The sequence below is a fragment of the Mustelus asterias genome, chromosome 4, assembly GCF_964213995.1.
Source record: "Mustelus asterias chromosome 4, sMusAst1.hap1.1, whole genome shotgun sequence".
Classification (NCBI taxonomy): domain Eukaryota; kingdom Metazoa; phylum Chordata; class Chondrichthyes; order Carcharhiniformes; family Triakidae; genus Mustelus; species Mustelus asterias.
Genome location: NC_135804.1, coordinates 34,159,536 through 34,177,210, shown reverse-complemented (window position 1 = coordinate 34,177,210; position 17,675 = coordinate 34,159,536). Strand labels below are relative to the sequence as shown.

General features: G+C 44.0%; 1 protein-coding gene across 1 annotated transcript in view; it reads left to right on the top strand.

Annotated features, from left to right (window-relative positions):
* Positions 1–17,675, top strand: part of LOC144492260 (ninjurin-1-like) — a 129,241-nt gene that overhangs the window by 60,904 nt on the left and 50,662 nt on the right. Inside the window, exon 3 of the mRNA XM_078210253.1 lies at positions 12,006–12,144. Coding sequence (XP_078066379.1) covers positions 12,006–12,144 — 139 coding nt within the window. The remainder of the gene's footprint in view (positions 1–12,005; positions 12,145–17,675) is intronic.

The window sequence follows — 17,675 nt, the reverse complement described above, 5'->3', positions numbered from 1 at the left end:
AAGTCCAAGCAGGACCTGATTTCAATCTGACTGCAGGAAAATCTTCAGATGGCTGCAGTAAATCTAAAAGACATAAATCACAAATCCTGTCAAAGTGTCCGAATGCACTTTTAATCCCCAAACAAGAAAACACATTTGGTCCATTTCTTGTTAATACAAGAATTGCGACAGAGGAATACATTTTATTCAATAGACTGAAGAGATTTAATGTTATAAGCATTTAGTAATTCCCCTGAGAAGCCTTTCATTAGACATTGTAACTGAAGATTTTCGAACAGCTTTCTTAAGTAAAATTGACAGGGACAACGAAGGTGAACATCTTTTCAAGGCCAAGAAAATTCTCACTGGAGGAATAATACAAAGAACAAAGAAGAACAAAGAAAATTACGGCACAGGAACAGGCCCTTTGGCCCTCCAAGCTGCACCGACCATGCTGCCCGACTTAACTAAAACCCCCTACCCTTCCAGGGACCATATCCCTCTATTCGCATCCTATTCATGTACTTACAACTACTAAAAGTTTTTACACTCAAAATGATGCTGAAGCAGGAGTCCACTGTAATCTATCTACTTTGTCGTCACCGACAGTGACCTTGCTAAAATGTTACTTAGAAGCGAGACAAACATTGTAGGTAATTGGAAAGAATCACTATATCTTCTAATATTAGTTACAGCTGTTTTTTGAAGACTTTTAATTTTGTCTCTTTTGGATGTTATAACCAGATAGAGGGCAGCATGGTGGCACAGTAGTTAGCACTGCTGCCTCTCAGCGCCAGGGACACGGGTTCAATATCCAGCTTGGATCACTGTCTGTGTGTAGTTTGCACATTCTGCCCGTGTCTGCGTGAGATTCCTCCAGGTGCTCCGGTTTCCTCCCACAGTCCAAAGATGTGCGGGTTAGGTGGATTGGCCATGCTAAATTGCCCCTACGTGTCAGGGGGACTAGCTAGGGTAAATGCAAGGGGGTTATGGGGATAGGGCCTGGGTGGGATTGTGGTCGGTGCAGACTCAATGGGCCTCCTTCTGCACTGTGGGGATTCTGTGATTCATGATCCTTGAGCAAAATGGAATTTTTGTTTAAAAAATATTAACATAAGATAATGAATAAAGAAACCAGGAATAAACATAGAATACTAACTTTGAACTCCTTTGTAAAATCAAAAGAACTTCATCACTTCAACTGATTTTAAGCTATGTATGTAAACTGAAACTTATGTTTTAAATTTTCATAATACTTTGACCCAATGTCATCCAATACACTAATCAGTAATTGTGTGGCTAATTAGAAATATAGATATAGTCAATTGCATAATAAGTACCATTATTAAGAATTTGATTTTGATACTGAATGAAATATACCTGTGCTGTTCGGCCATATTGTTTGATTATTGCTAAAATAGTGAGGCAGAAATGGGAGTCAGTACTGGCTGGAATTTTACCGCCACACCCGAGCTGGAACCCGGTGGGCGCGGCTCACAGAACGGAATTCTCCGTTGGCCTCGGACAGGAGTTTAGGAGCCTCACCCAGCGAGGTGGTAAAATACCAGCAGTGAGTGTTGATTTTATTTCCTCATTTACTTCTTATTCGTTATCCGCTAAAGTGGTGCTTAACGGATGAAAATGCACCGTGGAAGACCAACAATAATGTATGGAGAGAGGAGTTGCCATTGCGGTCAGCTCAGCCAATCAGAATAACTCTGTCGGGGCGGCACGGTAGCACAGTGGTTAGCACTGCTGCTTCACAGCTCCAGGGTCCCGGGTTCAATTCCCGGCTCGGGTCACTGTCTGTGTGGAGTTTGCACATTCTCCTCGTGTCTGCGTGGGTTTCCTCCGGGTGCTCCGGTTTCCTCCCACAGTCCAAAGATGTGCAGGTTAGGTTGATTGGCCAGGTTAAAAATTGCCCCTTAGAGTCCTGAGATGCGTAGGTTAGAGGGATTAGCGGGTAAATATGTGGGGGTAGGGCCTGGGTGGGATTGTGGTCGGTGCAGACTCGATGGGCCGAATGGCCTCCTTCTGCACTGTAGGGTTTCTATGTTTCTATGTTTCTATGTAACTGTGCTAGGCTAGTCAAAGGAAGCAAGTTCAGCCAATAATGAGCAGCTCTAAGAAAGCACAGCATGTGAAAGGTCAAGCGGTATTCAACCACGTACAGGATGGAACGGGGGCAGGTGTGGGCATCTCATTGTGTAAACCAAAGTCCTCACAGTTGCTGGACAAAAACCTGGACACGGCATTAAGACGTGCTATCAAAAACAGAAAATGCTGGAAATTCGAAGCAGGTCTGTGAGCATCTGTGGAGAGAAAATCGAGCCAACATTTTGAGCCTTTGTCAACAAAAAGGAGCTCTGACGAAGGATTATCCAGACTCAAAACATTGGCTCCATTTTGTCTCCACAGATGCTGTCAGACCTGCTGAGGTTTTCCAGCATTTTCTGTTTTTGTTTCAGATTACAGCATCTGCAGTATTTTGCCTTTATCTTAAGATGTGCTATGTTTGGTAACCTTGCGCCAGGGTTCCAAATTTGGCAAAGAAAGTTTGCAAAGTTTTAAATTGAAATAAAAACAGAAAATTCTGGAAAATCTCAGCAGGTCTGGCAGCATCTATCGAGCGAGAAACAGAGATGATGGGCCCAATTCTCCCATTGTGACCCGCAACTTTTCTGGGGGGACCGGTCGGGGGAATCATGTGTGGACCATTCTGTGGGATTCGCGCATGCGCCAAGAATGCATGCGCGTCTCCCAGAGCCGGAGAACAGTCGCAGTCGAGACCATGCTAGAAACCGGCGGGAAGAGAGGTAAGTCATTTGGATCTTTTTTTAATGCAGTTTAAATATATTTTGCATGTGATTATCGGACCCGGCACAGAACTTGCCGGGCCCGATAGCATCTCCCACCCAGCCAGGAGTACTTCATTCCAGCGGGATTTAGAGTACCTCCCCACGTTTGGGGAACGAGCAGGAGACTTGCGGATAGCGAAGAGCATTGTCGGGCAATACAGCAGGATATAGATAGGCTGGAAAATTGGGCGGAGAGGTGGCAGATGGAGTTTAATCCGGATAAATGCGAAGTGATGCATTTTGGAAGAAATAATGTAGGGAGGAGTTATACAATAAATGGCAGAGTCATCAGGAGTATAGAAACACAGGGACCTAGGTGTGCAAGTCCACAAATCCTTGAAGGTGGCAACACAGGTGGAGAAGGTGGTGAAGTAGGCATATGGTATGCTTGCCTTTATAGGACGGGGTATAGAGTATAAAAGCTGGAGTCTGATGATGCAGCTGTATAGAACGCTGGTTAGGCCACATTTGGAGTACTGCCTCCAGTTCTGGTCGCCGCACTACCAGAAGGACGTGGAGGCGTTAGAGAGAGTGCAGAGAAGGTTTACCAAGATGTTGCCTGGTATGGAGGGTCTTAGCTATGAGGAGAGATTGGGTAAACTGGGGTTGTTCTCCTTGGAAAGACGGAGAATGAGGGGAGATCTAATAGAGGTGTACAAGATTATGAAGGGGATAGATGGGGTGAACGGTGGGAAGCTTTTTCCCAGATCAGAAGTGACGTTCACGAGGGGTCACGGGCTCAAGGTGAGAGGGGCGAAGTATAACTCAGATATTAGAGGGATGTTTTTTACACAGAGGGTGGTGGGGGCCTGGAATGCGCTGCCAAGTAGGGTGGTGGAGGCAGGCACGCTGACATCGTTTAAGACTTACCTGGATAGTCACATGAGCAGCCTGGGAATGGAGGGATACAAACGATTGGTCTAGTTGGACCAAGGAGCGGCACAGGCTTGGAGGGCCGAAGGGCCTGTTTCCTGTGCTGTACTGTTCTTTGTTCTTTGAGATCACGCCGGAATGAAGGGGGCAATCAGGGCCCCCCAGGGGGTTGGGCAGCAGGGGGGGTGGTGCTCCCTAGGCATGGGCACCCTGGCAGTGCCAGCCTGTGCCTCTGGCACTACCCAAGAGGCAAAGTGCCCATGCCCAGGGGGCACCTTGGCACCACTCACTGGGCATCGGGCAGTCCCAAGGGGGCAGGGCCTAATGTGGGCAGGGCCTAGGGGTGATCGGTGGGGGTGGGGGTCCTGCTGCCACTCTTCATTGGGATCGGTCTGGGCTGGACAGAGGCCAGCGATCGGGGCGGGCTGGGGGGGGGTGATCTGCCGGAGTGGGGGTCAACTTCCCGAGGGGGTCTGACCCCAGGGTGGGGTCTGCTGGGGTGAGGGGGGTGGGGGGATTGCCACTGCTGGAGGGGTGGGCTGGACATCAGGGTGCTCCGGGGTGGGGGGGGTCAGGGCTGGCCCAGGAATTGTTGTGGGGGCTGCGATCGGGCCATGGAGGGGGGGGGCTGGAGGGGCAGCACTGCAGGGTTCCGGGATAGCCAGCGATCGAGTTGGCCAGCAAACAGGGAGACTGACAGATTGGGGCCACTGCGCATGCGCAGAGTTCCAGAACTGTCAGACTCCGGCGCGAATAGGCCCCCCCCCCCACCCAGGTTTTTAATGATATTCGTGATTGTGACCTCTGCAGTGCACAGAGTGCAGAGATTCTAAAGCTGCACTGAAAAAACAGTCGTGATCTCGAACAGTTTTCCCACCAATTCAGCAATTTTGGGAGAATCCCCCCCAACATTTCAAGTCCACAAGATTCTTCTTCAAAACTGCTTCAGAAATTCTGAGGAAGAGTCATACAGATTGAAATGACTCTTTTTCTCTCTTCACAGATACTGCCAGGCCTGCCGAGGTTTTCCAGAATTTTCTGTTTTTAATTTCAGATTTCCAGCATCTGCAGCATTTTGCTTCTACTTATGTTTTACACTGAATGGTTTTTTTTTAGATTTTTTAATGTACATATACACATGGGTGGCACAGTGGTTAGCACTGCTGCCTCACAGTGCCAGGGACGCGGGTTCGATTCCCAGCTTGGGTCACTGTCTGCGTTGGGTTTGCACATTCTCCCCGTGTCTGCGTGGGTTTCCCCAGGTGCTCCGGTTTCCTCCCACAGTCCTAAGATGTGCGGGTTAGGTGGATTGGCCATGCTAATATTGCCCCTTAGTGTCAGGCGGGCTAGCTAGGGTAAATGCATGGGGTTATGGGGATAGGTCCTGGGTGAGATGGTGGTCGGTGCAGACTCGATGGGCTGAATGGCCTCCTTCTGCACTGTAGGATTCTATGATCTATGAACTGCATTTGCCTGTATTCTATGTTAACACGTTGCTTCAAAAATTTGCGCCACTGGCTAAAATGGAGCTGCCGTAGCGAGTCATTGATTTTTATTGGTCTGTGCTGTTTTCACCAATAGTCCTTAAGCACACATTGCTGGTAAAATGGCATATCTCCTTTTTCAATCATCTACTTGTCAATCTCCATTCACTTGCCTGTACTCCAAACAAATTAGAACCAGAGATGCAAATTGATTACTGTAACAACACTTACAATTACATTTTAAAAGAAACAGAACAGAAAGGAAAGGCGCTGACAGTACAATATGTTCCATCTTGTAATCGGTTTCAGGGTAGATGTGCAAGAAAGCAGAGCAGAAGAATATTGCAGTAGTTAAATAAAAAAAGGAGGATTTGGTTTTCGTGATGTTGATTAATGTCCCCGCAGCAGCTAAAATTATTCCATCTGTTACTTTGATTGCATTTAATTTCAGATGTGCACAATCTTTGTACACTTTTTGTGAATAATAATGCTGTATGACAGATTATTGACTGTTTGCTTTAACTTGCGAAAGCTGTTTACTGCTTGATACTTATGCTATTGTGCAAAAATAATGAATATCACCCACAAACAGAAAAAAGGATGGATGCACTTTATAAAAAGCACATAACAGAGATTGATTTATCATGAAAGTATGCTGAAAATGTATGCAAGAACATAAAATAAGAATTATGTACCAACTTAGCATCATTTAATGCCATACAATATATTCTCAAACTAGATCATAAGATGACAGCTGCATATTCCATGCTGTCAGAATGTATTTTAAATGAATTGAGGAATGGGCTAATAAAAACTTGAAAAAATAGCAACGAGCAACATGATGGCATAAGTGGCCTTAATGGAGTAAAATAATTAAAGAACTTGCATCCTCTCAAAACTGTGGTAAACATGCTGCACCTAAATTTGTTCATAAACAACATAAAGGAACACAATAAAATTACAGGTCCACAGATTCAGCTGTAGCCATATACCAGTCCTCAGGTGGAATTTTGTGAACAATCCTTTGCGAGCCAGAAATTGTGGCAATGACTTTCCAACCCAGAAGAAGCAACCTGCCCCTTATCCACTCCATTAATTCTCTGGGAGGCAAGAGAAGTGATTGCAGAGCCTCTGGCTCTGATCTTCAGGTCGTCGTTGGCCTCTGGTATAGTACCAGAAGATTGGAGGTTAGCGAATGTTGTCCCATTGTTTAAGAAGGGGAACAGAGACTTCCCCGGGAATTATAGACCGGTGAGTCTCACTTCTGTTGTCGGCAAGATGTTGGAAAAAATTATAAAGGATAGGATTTATAGGTATTTGGAGAGTAATGAATTGATAGGTGATAGTCAGCATGGTTTTGTGGCAGGTAGGTCGTGCCTTACTAACCTTATTGAGTTTTTTGAGAAAGTGACCAAGGAGGTGGATGGGGGCAAGGCAGTGGACGTGGTATATATGGATTTTAGTAAGGCGTTTGATAAGGTTCACCATGGTAGGCTTCTGCAGAAAATGCAGATGTATGGGATTGGGGGTGATCTAGGAAATTGGATCAGGAATTGGCTAGCGGATAGGAAACAGAGGGTGGTGGTTGATAGTAAATATTCATCATGGAGTGCGGTTACAAGTGGTGTACCTCAGGGATCTGTTTTGGGGCCACTGCTGTTTGTAATATTTATTAATGATCTGGATGAGGGTATAGTTGGGTGGATTAGCAAATTTGCTGATGACACCAAAGTCGGTGGTGTGGTGGACAGTGAGGAAGGATGTCGTAGTTTGCAGGAAGACTTAGACAGGTTGCAAAGTTGGGCCGAGAGGTGGCGGATGGAGTTTAATGCGGAGAAGTGTGAGGTAATTCACTTTGGTAGGAATAACAGATGTGTTGAGTATAGGGCTAACGGGAGGACTTTGAATAGTGTGGAGGAGCAGAGGGATCTAGGTGTATGTGTGCATAGATCCCTGAAAGTTGGGAATCAAGTAGATAAGGTTGTTAAGAAGGCATATGGTGTCTTGGCGTTTATTGGTAGGGGGATTGAATTTAGGAGTCGTAGCGTTATGTTGCAACTGTACACAACTCTGGTGCGGCCGCACTTGGAGTACTGTGTGCAGTTCTGGTCCCCACATTACAGGAAGGATGTGGAGGCTTTGGAGAGGGTGCAGAGGAGGTTTACCAGGATGTTGCCTGGTATGGAGGGGAGATCCTATGAGGAGAGGCTGAGGGATTTGGGATTGTTTTCGCTGGAAAGGCGGCGGCTAAGAGGGGATCTTATTGAAACATATAAGATGATTAGAGGTTTAGATAGGGTGGATAGTGATAGCCTTTTTCCTCTGATGGAGAAATCCAGCACGAGGGGGCATGGCTTTAAATTGAGGGGGGGTAGTTATAGAACCGATGTCAGGGGTAGGTTCTTTACCCAGAGGGTGGTGAGGGATTGGAATGCCCTGCCAGCATCAGTAGTAAATGCGCCTAGTTTGGGGGCGTTTAAGAGATCCGTAGATAGGTTCATGGACGAAAAGAAATTGGTTTAGGTTGGAGGGTCACAGTTTTTTTTTAACTGGTCGGTGCAACATCGTGGGCCGAAGGGCCTGTTCTGCGCTGTAATGTTCTATGTTCTATGTTCTATTAAGGAGGAGGTCCATGTATAGTATTTGGATCAAATAGCCCCTTTCCATCAGAATATACTCATAACCTTGAATATTCAAGAATACATGATGCTTCAGAAGGAGGAGATAGGAAAACGTGGAGGGGTAATCTGTTAATTAAGGATGACATTGGTACCTTGGTGTCAAAGATCAAGATGTAGAATCAGTTTGGGTAGAGATAAGAAATAGCAAAACATGGGAGCAGCTTATAAGCCCCCTAACAGTGTCTGTAGTATGGTGTTTACAGGAAGAAATAATGAGGGTTCTTGACAAAGGTGCAATGATAATCATGGGTGATTTTAATCTCCATATAGATTAGATTAAACAGATTGGCAAGGTAGCCTGAAAGATAAGTTCATAGAGTGTTTTGGTACTGTTTCATGGAGCTGAACATTCTACAGAAAACCAAGGAGCAAGTTATTCTAGATCTGGCAATCTGCATTGAGACAGGGTTAATTAATGACTTCAAAGTAAAGGTGCCCCTAGGTAAAAGTGACCATAACATGATGAATTTTGCATTCAGCTTGAAGGAGAGAAGAGTGGATATATGACTAGTGTTTTAAACTTAAATAAGGGCAATTAGCAAGGTTATAAAAACAGAGTTGGCTAAAATGAAATTAGGTTCACGGTAGGTCAATAGAGATGCAGTAGCAGACAGTTAAGGACATATTTCATAATATTTAGCAAAGATACATTCAAGTGAAAAAGAAAGATTCTGAGGGAAGGACTCATTGTACATGGCTAACTAAGGAAGTTAAAGATAATACTGACAGAAAAAGCATGCAATTCTGTGAAGATTAGAGACAAGTTAGAAGACTGAACAGAATATAAAAAGCAGAAAGGAATTATCATGTGTATACTAAGGAGAGCGAAATTAGAGAATGAGAGAAAAATAGCTATAAGTATAAAAATAAATTGTAAGAGTTTCTATAGATATTTAAAAAAGAGAAGAGGAAGTAAAGTGAGGGTTGGCCCTCTACAGAGTGAGTCTGCTGAATTTACAATGGAAAATAAGGACATAACGGATGAATTTTGGATCTGGCTTCACTTTAGAGGATACAAATGAAATTCCAGGAACAATTACTACTCAAGAGGTGAATGGAAGAGAGGAACTTAAACCAATTGCAATTACCAGGGAAAAGGTACTGAGAAAATATTAGAACAAAAGGCTGACAAGTCCCCAGGTCCTGATAGACTTCATCTTCGAATCATGGAATCCCTAGAGTACAGAAGGAGGCAATTTGGCCCATCGAGTCTGCACCGACTCTCTGACAGAGTGTCTTACCCAGGCCCTCATTTTAAATGAAGTGGCTGCTGAGATGGTAGAGGCATTGGTTTTAAGTTTCCAGAATTCCTTGGGCTCTGGAAAGGTCCTGTCAGATTGGGAAATCATGATGTGGAGATTGGGAAATAACAGGCATACCTCTTCTATTCAAGAAAGGAGAGGGACAGAAAGCAGAAAACAACAGGCCTGTTTGTTTATAGATGGGCACTTAAATCTCAATGCAACCAGGCAGAGTAAACATGGTTTTCTGAAAAAGAAATCATGTTTAACTAATTTATTAGCATTTATTAGAATTCTTTGAGGAAGTAACAAGCAACATGGACAAAGAGGAATATGTGAATGTATCATACTTAGATTTCCAAAAGACATTTGACAAGATGCCACAGGTACCTCAACTATTTACAATCTATATCAATTATTTGGACAAAGGGGTTAAAGGTATGGTTCCTAAATTTGCTCATGACACAAAAATAGGTGGGACAGTAAGCTGTGAAGGGACATAAGGGGTCCACAAAGGGATAAAGATAAGTTTAGCATGAGGGCAAAAATTTGGCAGATGAGGTATAATGTGGGAAAATGTGAACTTGTCCATTTTGGCAGCAAGAATAAGAAAAAGCAGCATATTATTTAAATGGAGAGAGAAGTCTGAGGTAGAGTGAGATCTGGGTATCCTGGTACATGAATCAAATAAAGTTAATACAGTGGAGCCCCGTTGTAACGCAAAATGTTAGCGCAAAATCGGATATGACGCGATGACGCGATGGACCCTTTTTTTGTTATTTCCGGTTTAGCGATTTAGCGCGACCCCGATAACATTCACGATGACATTTTGTGGACCCCGACCGTCGCGTTACAATGGGGCTCCACTGTATGTACATATTGAGAGTGATTAGGAAGGCAAATGAATCTTGTCGTTTATTGCAAGGAGAACGGAATATAAAATAGGGATATTTTGCTACAGTTGTACAGGGCATTGATGAGTCTGCGTTGGGAGTACTGTGTACAGTTTTGGTCCCTTTATTTAAGAAAGTACACTATTGGTTTCAAAGCAATTCAGAGAAGGTTCACAGCTGATTTCTGGGAAAGGCTGGAGAGATTAGACTTGTATCCATTGGAGTTTAGAAGAATGTGAGGTGATCTTACTGAAACATAGAAGACCCTGAAGTGACTTGACAAGATGGATGCTGAAAGGATGTTTCCCCTTGTGGGAGAGACCAAAACTAGGGGGAAAAGTTTAAAAATAAAGGGTGTTCCATTTAAGATGGGGATGAGGAGAAAGTTTTTCTGTCAGAGGGCCTTGGGTCTATGGGAATTTCTTCCCCAGAGAGTGGTAGAGACAGGATTATTGAATATTTTTAAGGCAGAGAGATAGATTCTTGCCTAACAAGGAAGTCAAAGGATATTGGAGGTAGTTGGAATGTGGACTTAAAGCCACAATCAGAGCAGTCAATATTCTTATTGAATAGCAAAGCAGGTTCAAAGGGATGAATGGGCTACTTGAGCTCCTAATTCATATGTTTGTATGTAAGTTTCTGCTCAAATGAACATGTGATGGATTGGTTCAAATAATGCAAAATTGACTTAAACTCAAAGTTGAGTCAAAAGTCTAATGGGTGAAGAATTTATTTTAATGTCAATGAAATATTTATTCTTCCTCCACTTCTTGTCCACCAGTTTTTCTCAATTACCTCCTTGCTGAGGTACAGACGATTGGTACTGGCTAATAGCTGAGGGAAAGGTTTGCCTTACTGCATGCTGGCAGCTATTCCCTATTATGGACATCAGGGCTTAACCTGATCCTGCCTTCACCTGAAGTCCATAGTCATATATTTCCAACAGAGATAACTGGATACTGACCAGGGTCAGAAAGTCTGATCAATTTTTCCTTCCCTGAAGCAGAGTTCTGAATTATAGGGCTTCTTCCATTCCAAGGATGAGGTAATATAATTAATTAACTGGCTTGTGATCCAACCTGGCAATCTTTTAGTCCACAGGGCTCAGTTATTTACTTGGTGTACAGGTTCAGCCTTTGAGAGAGCCTCCAATAAGACCTTAGGTGGATTGGCTATGCTAAATTCTCCCTCTGTGTACCCAAACAGGCACCGGAGTGTAGCAACAGTAACTTCATTGCAGTGTCAATGTAAGCCTACTTGTGACTAATAAATAAACACATTTTATTAGCTCACTCATGGTTATGAGATCTTTCCTGCACACTGAATAAACCTGGTTCCCCCAAACTCCTCACTGAGCTTAATCGATTTATAATTACATTCAGAAATATTCAAACAAAACAAAGTTTTTCACAAAAAGTCGATTGCTTGGGAAGGAGAATGAGACAAAAATATCTGTCACTGTTATCATTATGAAAATGATACACAAATCACCATGATAATACATTCAAACACATTTAAATATTTTTACCTTCTATGTTTGTAAAGGAACGGAGATAGATTTGTCAAAAATGTTCCCGAGAATATCGAGTCTTTCCATTGGTAGTTAATCTGATATTCACCATGTCTGATAAATATGTAAATAAAAGCTAATAACAGAAAGCAAAGAACACAAAAAAAAGTGTAAGTGGCAGCTAAAAGCTTTCAACAGCTTGTATGAGTCAGCAACTCTGGAGCTTTCATTCACTGCGATTGCAAAAGAGAAACTCCACACCATGATGCATAAAGAGACTACCAGAATTACAGCACATTCATATCTTGTATTTGCTGCCACTAATACAATGAATGGTAAGCATGGCTTAAAGTTCCTGAAATGGACGCGGGCCATAAAGCATGTTGTTTTCACTACTGTTAACAGCTGGCTGTAAAAATTCCAGAAAGATTTGGAAATTGAGTGTGCATCCATAAAACCTCATGCTTCCTTATGATTTTCTGATAGGAAGTTTTTTCATAAGAACAGGATGAGCACCTTAATTTGGAGAAATATGCACCGTAATTCCCCCTATGATGGCAGTGATGTATCCGCTGATGAGGAACCCCTTTTTCGGCAAAACTCCGATGAAGAAAGCAGAATAAGTGTGAGTATACATTATAATAAGAATTGAAAAACAAGTTTTTTTGCAGTGCTCCTGTAGACCATGAAGCAGCTTTAATAGTTTATGAAGTAGAAAAAAAAAATCAAAGTTGCATTCCAGCACTGTGACAATATCAAAATCATTGTGCATGACATTGTGATGGATGTTTATGAAGTAGAGCTAGGAATCCAAGTCAGTTGTGCATGAATGTAAGTACACATGATTGCATCTTCACAGGGATTGTCCCACGTCAATAAATCTTCCAGAGTAAAACCTCGGATTTGTGTTTTCTCTATAAGTTAGAGGAATCGCTTCAGGACAAATGCGGAATGCATGTCGTAAGTACACGGCTCATCTGAATTTCAGCAGGTCATGGAGATAATTTGCTCTGATCCCCTCAGCAACATTCTGCTGTTGCGTTTCACTAGTAGGAGCTCCAGATGTTTTGTTGTGGGTTTCTGCGTTACAATCTGACGTAGGTTGCAATTGAAATATGACAGTTTAATTACATCTTTGTCTCTGGATGGCTGATGTATATCTGAATTGGTCAACCTGTACGCAGCAGTTGAGGGTAGAATAAGCTGCATTGCTTGGTGAAGGAGCAGATTTTGATTTATCCAGCTCCTATTAGTGCACCAACCATTGAAATGGTGCACATTTCCTATATGCACAAGATATGTAAATCATAGAATCCCTAGAGTGCAGAAGGAGGCCATTCGGCCCATCGGGCCTGCACCGGCAACAATCCCACTCAGGCCCTATCCTCTGAGTCCCCCGACACTAAGGGACAATTAAGCATGGCCAATCAACCTAACGTGCACATCTTTGGAGTGTGGGAGGAAACTAAAGCACCTGGAGGAAACCTACGCAAACACATGGAATGTGCAAACTCCACACAGACAGTGACCCGAGGCCGGAATTGAACCTGGGTCCCTGGCTAACCACTGTGCTGTCCCATTATATTCTAAACCTCACCGTATAACTGTTAAAATCTGCATCCTGTGTATGTAGTCGTTACTCTAGTACTCAAATTCATTTAAAAGTACTGAAGCAATATTAAAAAACATGTTACTCACTCTTTTAGAGCTTTGCAAAAATGTATAAAATTATTTTCACACATACTGAGGAAGTTATTTTTTTCCAGAAAATGAGATCAATTATTTACAAGCTCTCTTCAGTAGAATGCTGTAAGGATACTTTTCATGACCTTGCAGTTGTAATTCATTGTTTGGCTTTGAATGGAGTTAATCGGATAGATTTCTGTTCCTAGCACCCATGAGGGTTGGTAATCAAATAGGTCGAAAGCATTTTGCTGCCTGTCAGTAGATAAAATGGGCTGGATTTTGCCACAGGCTTTGGGATTTGGGACCAAATGGGGGTCCCAAGTCCGCACTTACCAGCAGCAAGATTGGCTCAGCGATATTCTGGGAGATGGCCTCCTATTTGGCACCCTATGCACTCAATATCTTATTGAGGATGCCAAACAGGTTTCCAATGCTGCAGGTCTAATCAGAGGGCCAGTACCTCTAGAGAGTGGAATTGTTGGTCCATGAGTACAGCCTTTCCTTCCCATGGCCCCTTTATTGGAGCATGGAGCCTCTGTCTCAGCTGGGCAGCTGGCCTGCTGCAGGATTGGCTGCCTCCACTGAGCTGGCAACCTCATCATCCAGTGGCGGGGAAGGGGGGCACTCTGCCAGTAGCAAAATGCTGAGGAGGGTACACTGGTACAGTGGTTAGCACAGCTACCTCACAGCGCCAGGGACCCGGGTTTGGTTCCCAGCTTGGGTCACTGTCTGTGCAGAGTCTGCACATTCTCCCCATATCTGCGTGGGTTTCTTTCAGTTTCCTCCCACAGTCTGAAAGACGTGCTGGTTAGGTTCATCGGCCATGCTAAAATTCTCCCTCAGTGTACCCAAACAGGCACCAGAGTGTGGATATTCACAGTAACTTCATTGCAGTGTTAATGTAAGCCTACTTGTGACACTAGTCAATAAACTTTAAACTTCAAAAAACACACTTGATTAGAGCCTTAATTAACAATGTTCATTTGTTATCCACGTTGATGTGATGCATGGCTGATACACTTCCCTACTTGGCAGTGGGAGCCACCTTCCCACTATTTTCTTGGACCCTGCCTGCCTCCAAACCTACCACTGTGAGGAAAATTCAGGTGTAATTTGAATTGAGAAATGGGTAGGATGTAAAATATTAAGAGATAGAATTACATATCGGTAGAATGTATCAGAATGATGTATTTATATGGTCTGCCGCAGTTCCTATTGCAGAGTTCCTATTGCGCTGTTGCTCCTAAAGAGTAGAACAAAACCATCACAATTACATGCTTATAGTGGCAGTATGAACATCCATTTGAGATACACCCAACATGCTGATGGTTACATCAACTGAGATAATGCAGTGGCTGGAACTTGTTACATTTCCAATGCCAAGCTGTAGGAGACCTCCTTGACTACTTTATCCTTCTGGCTCAGGTTACTTAAAATTTTGGACTCTTTCTCATAGAAATCATAGAAACCCTACAGTGCAGAAGGAGGCCATTCGGCCCATCTAGTCTGCACCGACCACAATCCCACCCAGGCCCTACCCCCACATATTTACCTGCTAATCCCTCTAACCTATGCATCTCAGGACTCTAAGGGGCAATTTTTAACCTGACCAATCAACCTAACCCACACATCTTTGGACTTTGGGAGGAGCACCCGGAGAAAATCCACGCAGACACGAGGAGAATGTGCAAACTCCACACAGACAGTGACCCGAGCTGGGAATCGAACCCAGGACCCTGGAGCTGTGAAGCAGCAGTGCTAACCACTGTGCTACCGTGCCGCCCCTCGTCAGGTGCTGTGTGCTAAAGGGACATAGGTCACCATGGGTGTCCATGTTAATCTTGCTCTGGAGGAGTGTATCATCTTCATCAGTGTACATTCGTTCATTTTGCGAATCTGTTTAGAAAGATCATTTCTTTTGTCTGCCTCGCTCTTTTACCATTGACCTTTCCCATCAGTGTCACACTCTCTAAATCATGATTTCTTATTACCTGCCCAAGAAAGTTATAAATTGAACACTTCAACCTGCAGAAAGCAGGCCACTGCAGTGCTTTGCCAAACATAACCATGGACCATCACAAACCAAACAGATTTCTCCATCGAGTCGATCAAGGCAAAAGCAGAATACACTTGGGCCATTTTTGACTTTGCAGCTGAGCCCTCATAGTCCTCTTAATCCTCAGATGTTTCTGGGGAGGGTTTGGAATGGCAATCAAGTGAATGTTCTTGGCAGATCTTCATGCAGAAGGTGGTACTTCCTTTTTAGTGGAATGTATTCTTCTCATGCAGTGCTCCTCACAACGATCTTCAAAGGATGTGCAAAGCTTGCAAATTCTTTGGGGCAGTAGAACAGATCCACGTCAAAAATGCTGACTGATCCTTCTTCCCTTCCTGTTTCTTATCCTCTGCCAAAGCAAATTGGCAACAGGGGAATTGGCAACATTGAGAATCTGACAGCTGTAACTCAGAACCATTTACACTGAGGAGGTGAAATCTTTTCCCCTCAGGTTGCAACAGGCAGTTAGCTCTATTCAGGTGAAAAGCCAAAAGAAAATCTGCAAAAACGCTTTGTGAATTTAATAATCTCTCATGACAGTTTGTTCAGCTGCAAGTTTCACAGTTCAGAAGGTTTGCCAGCATCGGGCTGATCCCAGAAAAAGGTGATTTAAGTAATTGACTATTATATTTCCTATAATGGCTGACACCATTGCTGGCAATTCTCACAATAATAAGCTTCCATCACCATCACCAAATGCAGGGGATATCCCCACCGCAGCTAAAGTCCCAGAAGGAATTTCTGCTGGTTGTCAGCACAGCAGCAATTCCGCAAGATTTTGGCTTTCTCACACTGAGCTCTCTGATACGGGATTGGGATGTCCAGAGTTCCTTCTACACATTGCAGGCAGCTGCTGCCCTATCTCAGCAGATACCTACGACCCATGTCTCTGTAATCCAGCATCCCCACCCCGCTCCACCAGCCCCCTCACTGCCACTGGCCCCTTCCCCCGCACCATCACCACTACCATCACCACCACCCTACCTCTCCCTGCCTCGACTCCTCTCCCTAATCTAAGCCACTCTGACTGTTTCTGCACAAGCTGCAAAGGTGAGAGACACCTCCAGGTCTTTATGCAGAAGGAGGCATTTCCTCTTTGGAATGGGAAGGAAAAACAGTGTCTCAGGTAAGGAGTGGCATGGTGGCCCAGTGGTTAGCACTGCTTCCTCACAGCTCCAGGGACCGGGCTTTGATTCCCTGCTTGGGTCACTGTCTATGTGGAGTTTGCACATTCCTGTGGGTTTCTTCTGGGTGCTCCGGTTTCCTCCCACAGTCCAAAGATGTGCAGGTTCGGTGCATTAGCTATGCTAAATTGCCCTTTAGTGTCCCAGGATGCGTAGGTTAGAGGGATTGGTGGGGTAAGTATGTGGCCTAGGTGGATTGTTGTTAGTGCAGACTTGATGGGCCGAATGGCCTCCCCCTGCACCGTAGGGATTCTATGGTAAGTGAGGGATCTCTCTGCAGTGCTCACTTCTTTCTTGCTCCTCCTCACCCACATATCTCACCCATTCCCCCAAGGCGTTCTTCCACGCACCCTTTTATTGTTTAATCGACACAGCTGTAAAATGTTTCTTGACTATCTCAGTTCTTTTGCAAGAAATCAGGTAGTCTGATTTGTTTTTACAGTTCATAGTATGTGAGCGTCAGTGGATAGGTCAGTATTTATTGCCCATACTTGATTTCCCTTGAGAAGGTGGTGATGAGCCACTTTCTTGAACCACTGCAGTTTCTGTGGTGTCAGTACACCCACGGCACTGTTAGGATGGGTGTTTCAGGATCTTGATTCAGTGACAGTGAAAAGATGGCAGTATAGTTCCAAGTCAAGATGAGTGGCTTCGAGGGAACTTACACCTGGCAGTGTTCTCATGCATCTTGCAGGTGACACAAAGCTCGGTGGGAGGGTGACCTGTGACGAGGATACAGAGATCCTTCTTCGGTGTGATTTGGACAATTTGAGTGAGTGGGCAAATGCATGGTAGATTGTATAATGTGGATAAATATGAGGTTATCCACTTTAGTAGCAAAAGCACGAAAGCACATTATTATCTGAATGGCTATAGATTGAGAGAGGGGAATGTGCAATGAGACCGGAGTGTCCTTGTGCAGCAGCCACTGAAAGTAAGTATGCAGATACAGTAGGTGGTGAAGAAGGCAAATGGTATGTTAGCCTTCATAGTGAGTGGATTTGAGTACAGGAGCAGGGATATCTTGCTGCAGTTATACAGGGCCTTGGTGAGATCACACCTGAAATATCATGTGCAGTTCTGGACTCCTTATCTGAGGAAGGATGTTCTTGTTATGGAGGGAGTGCAGGTTTACGAGACTGATTCCTGGGATGGCAGGACTGAGGTATGAGGAGAGATTGAGTCTGTGAGGATTTAACTCACTGGAGTTAAAATAGAATAAGGGAAGAT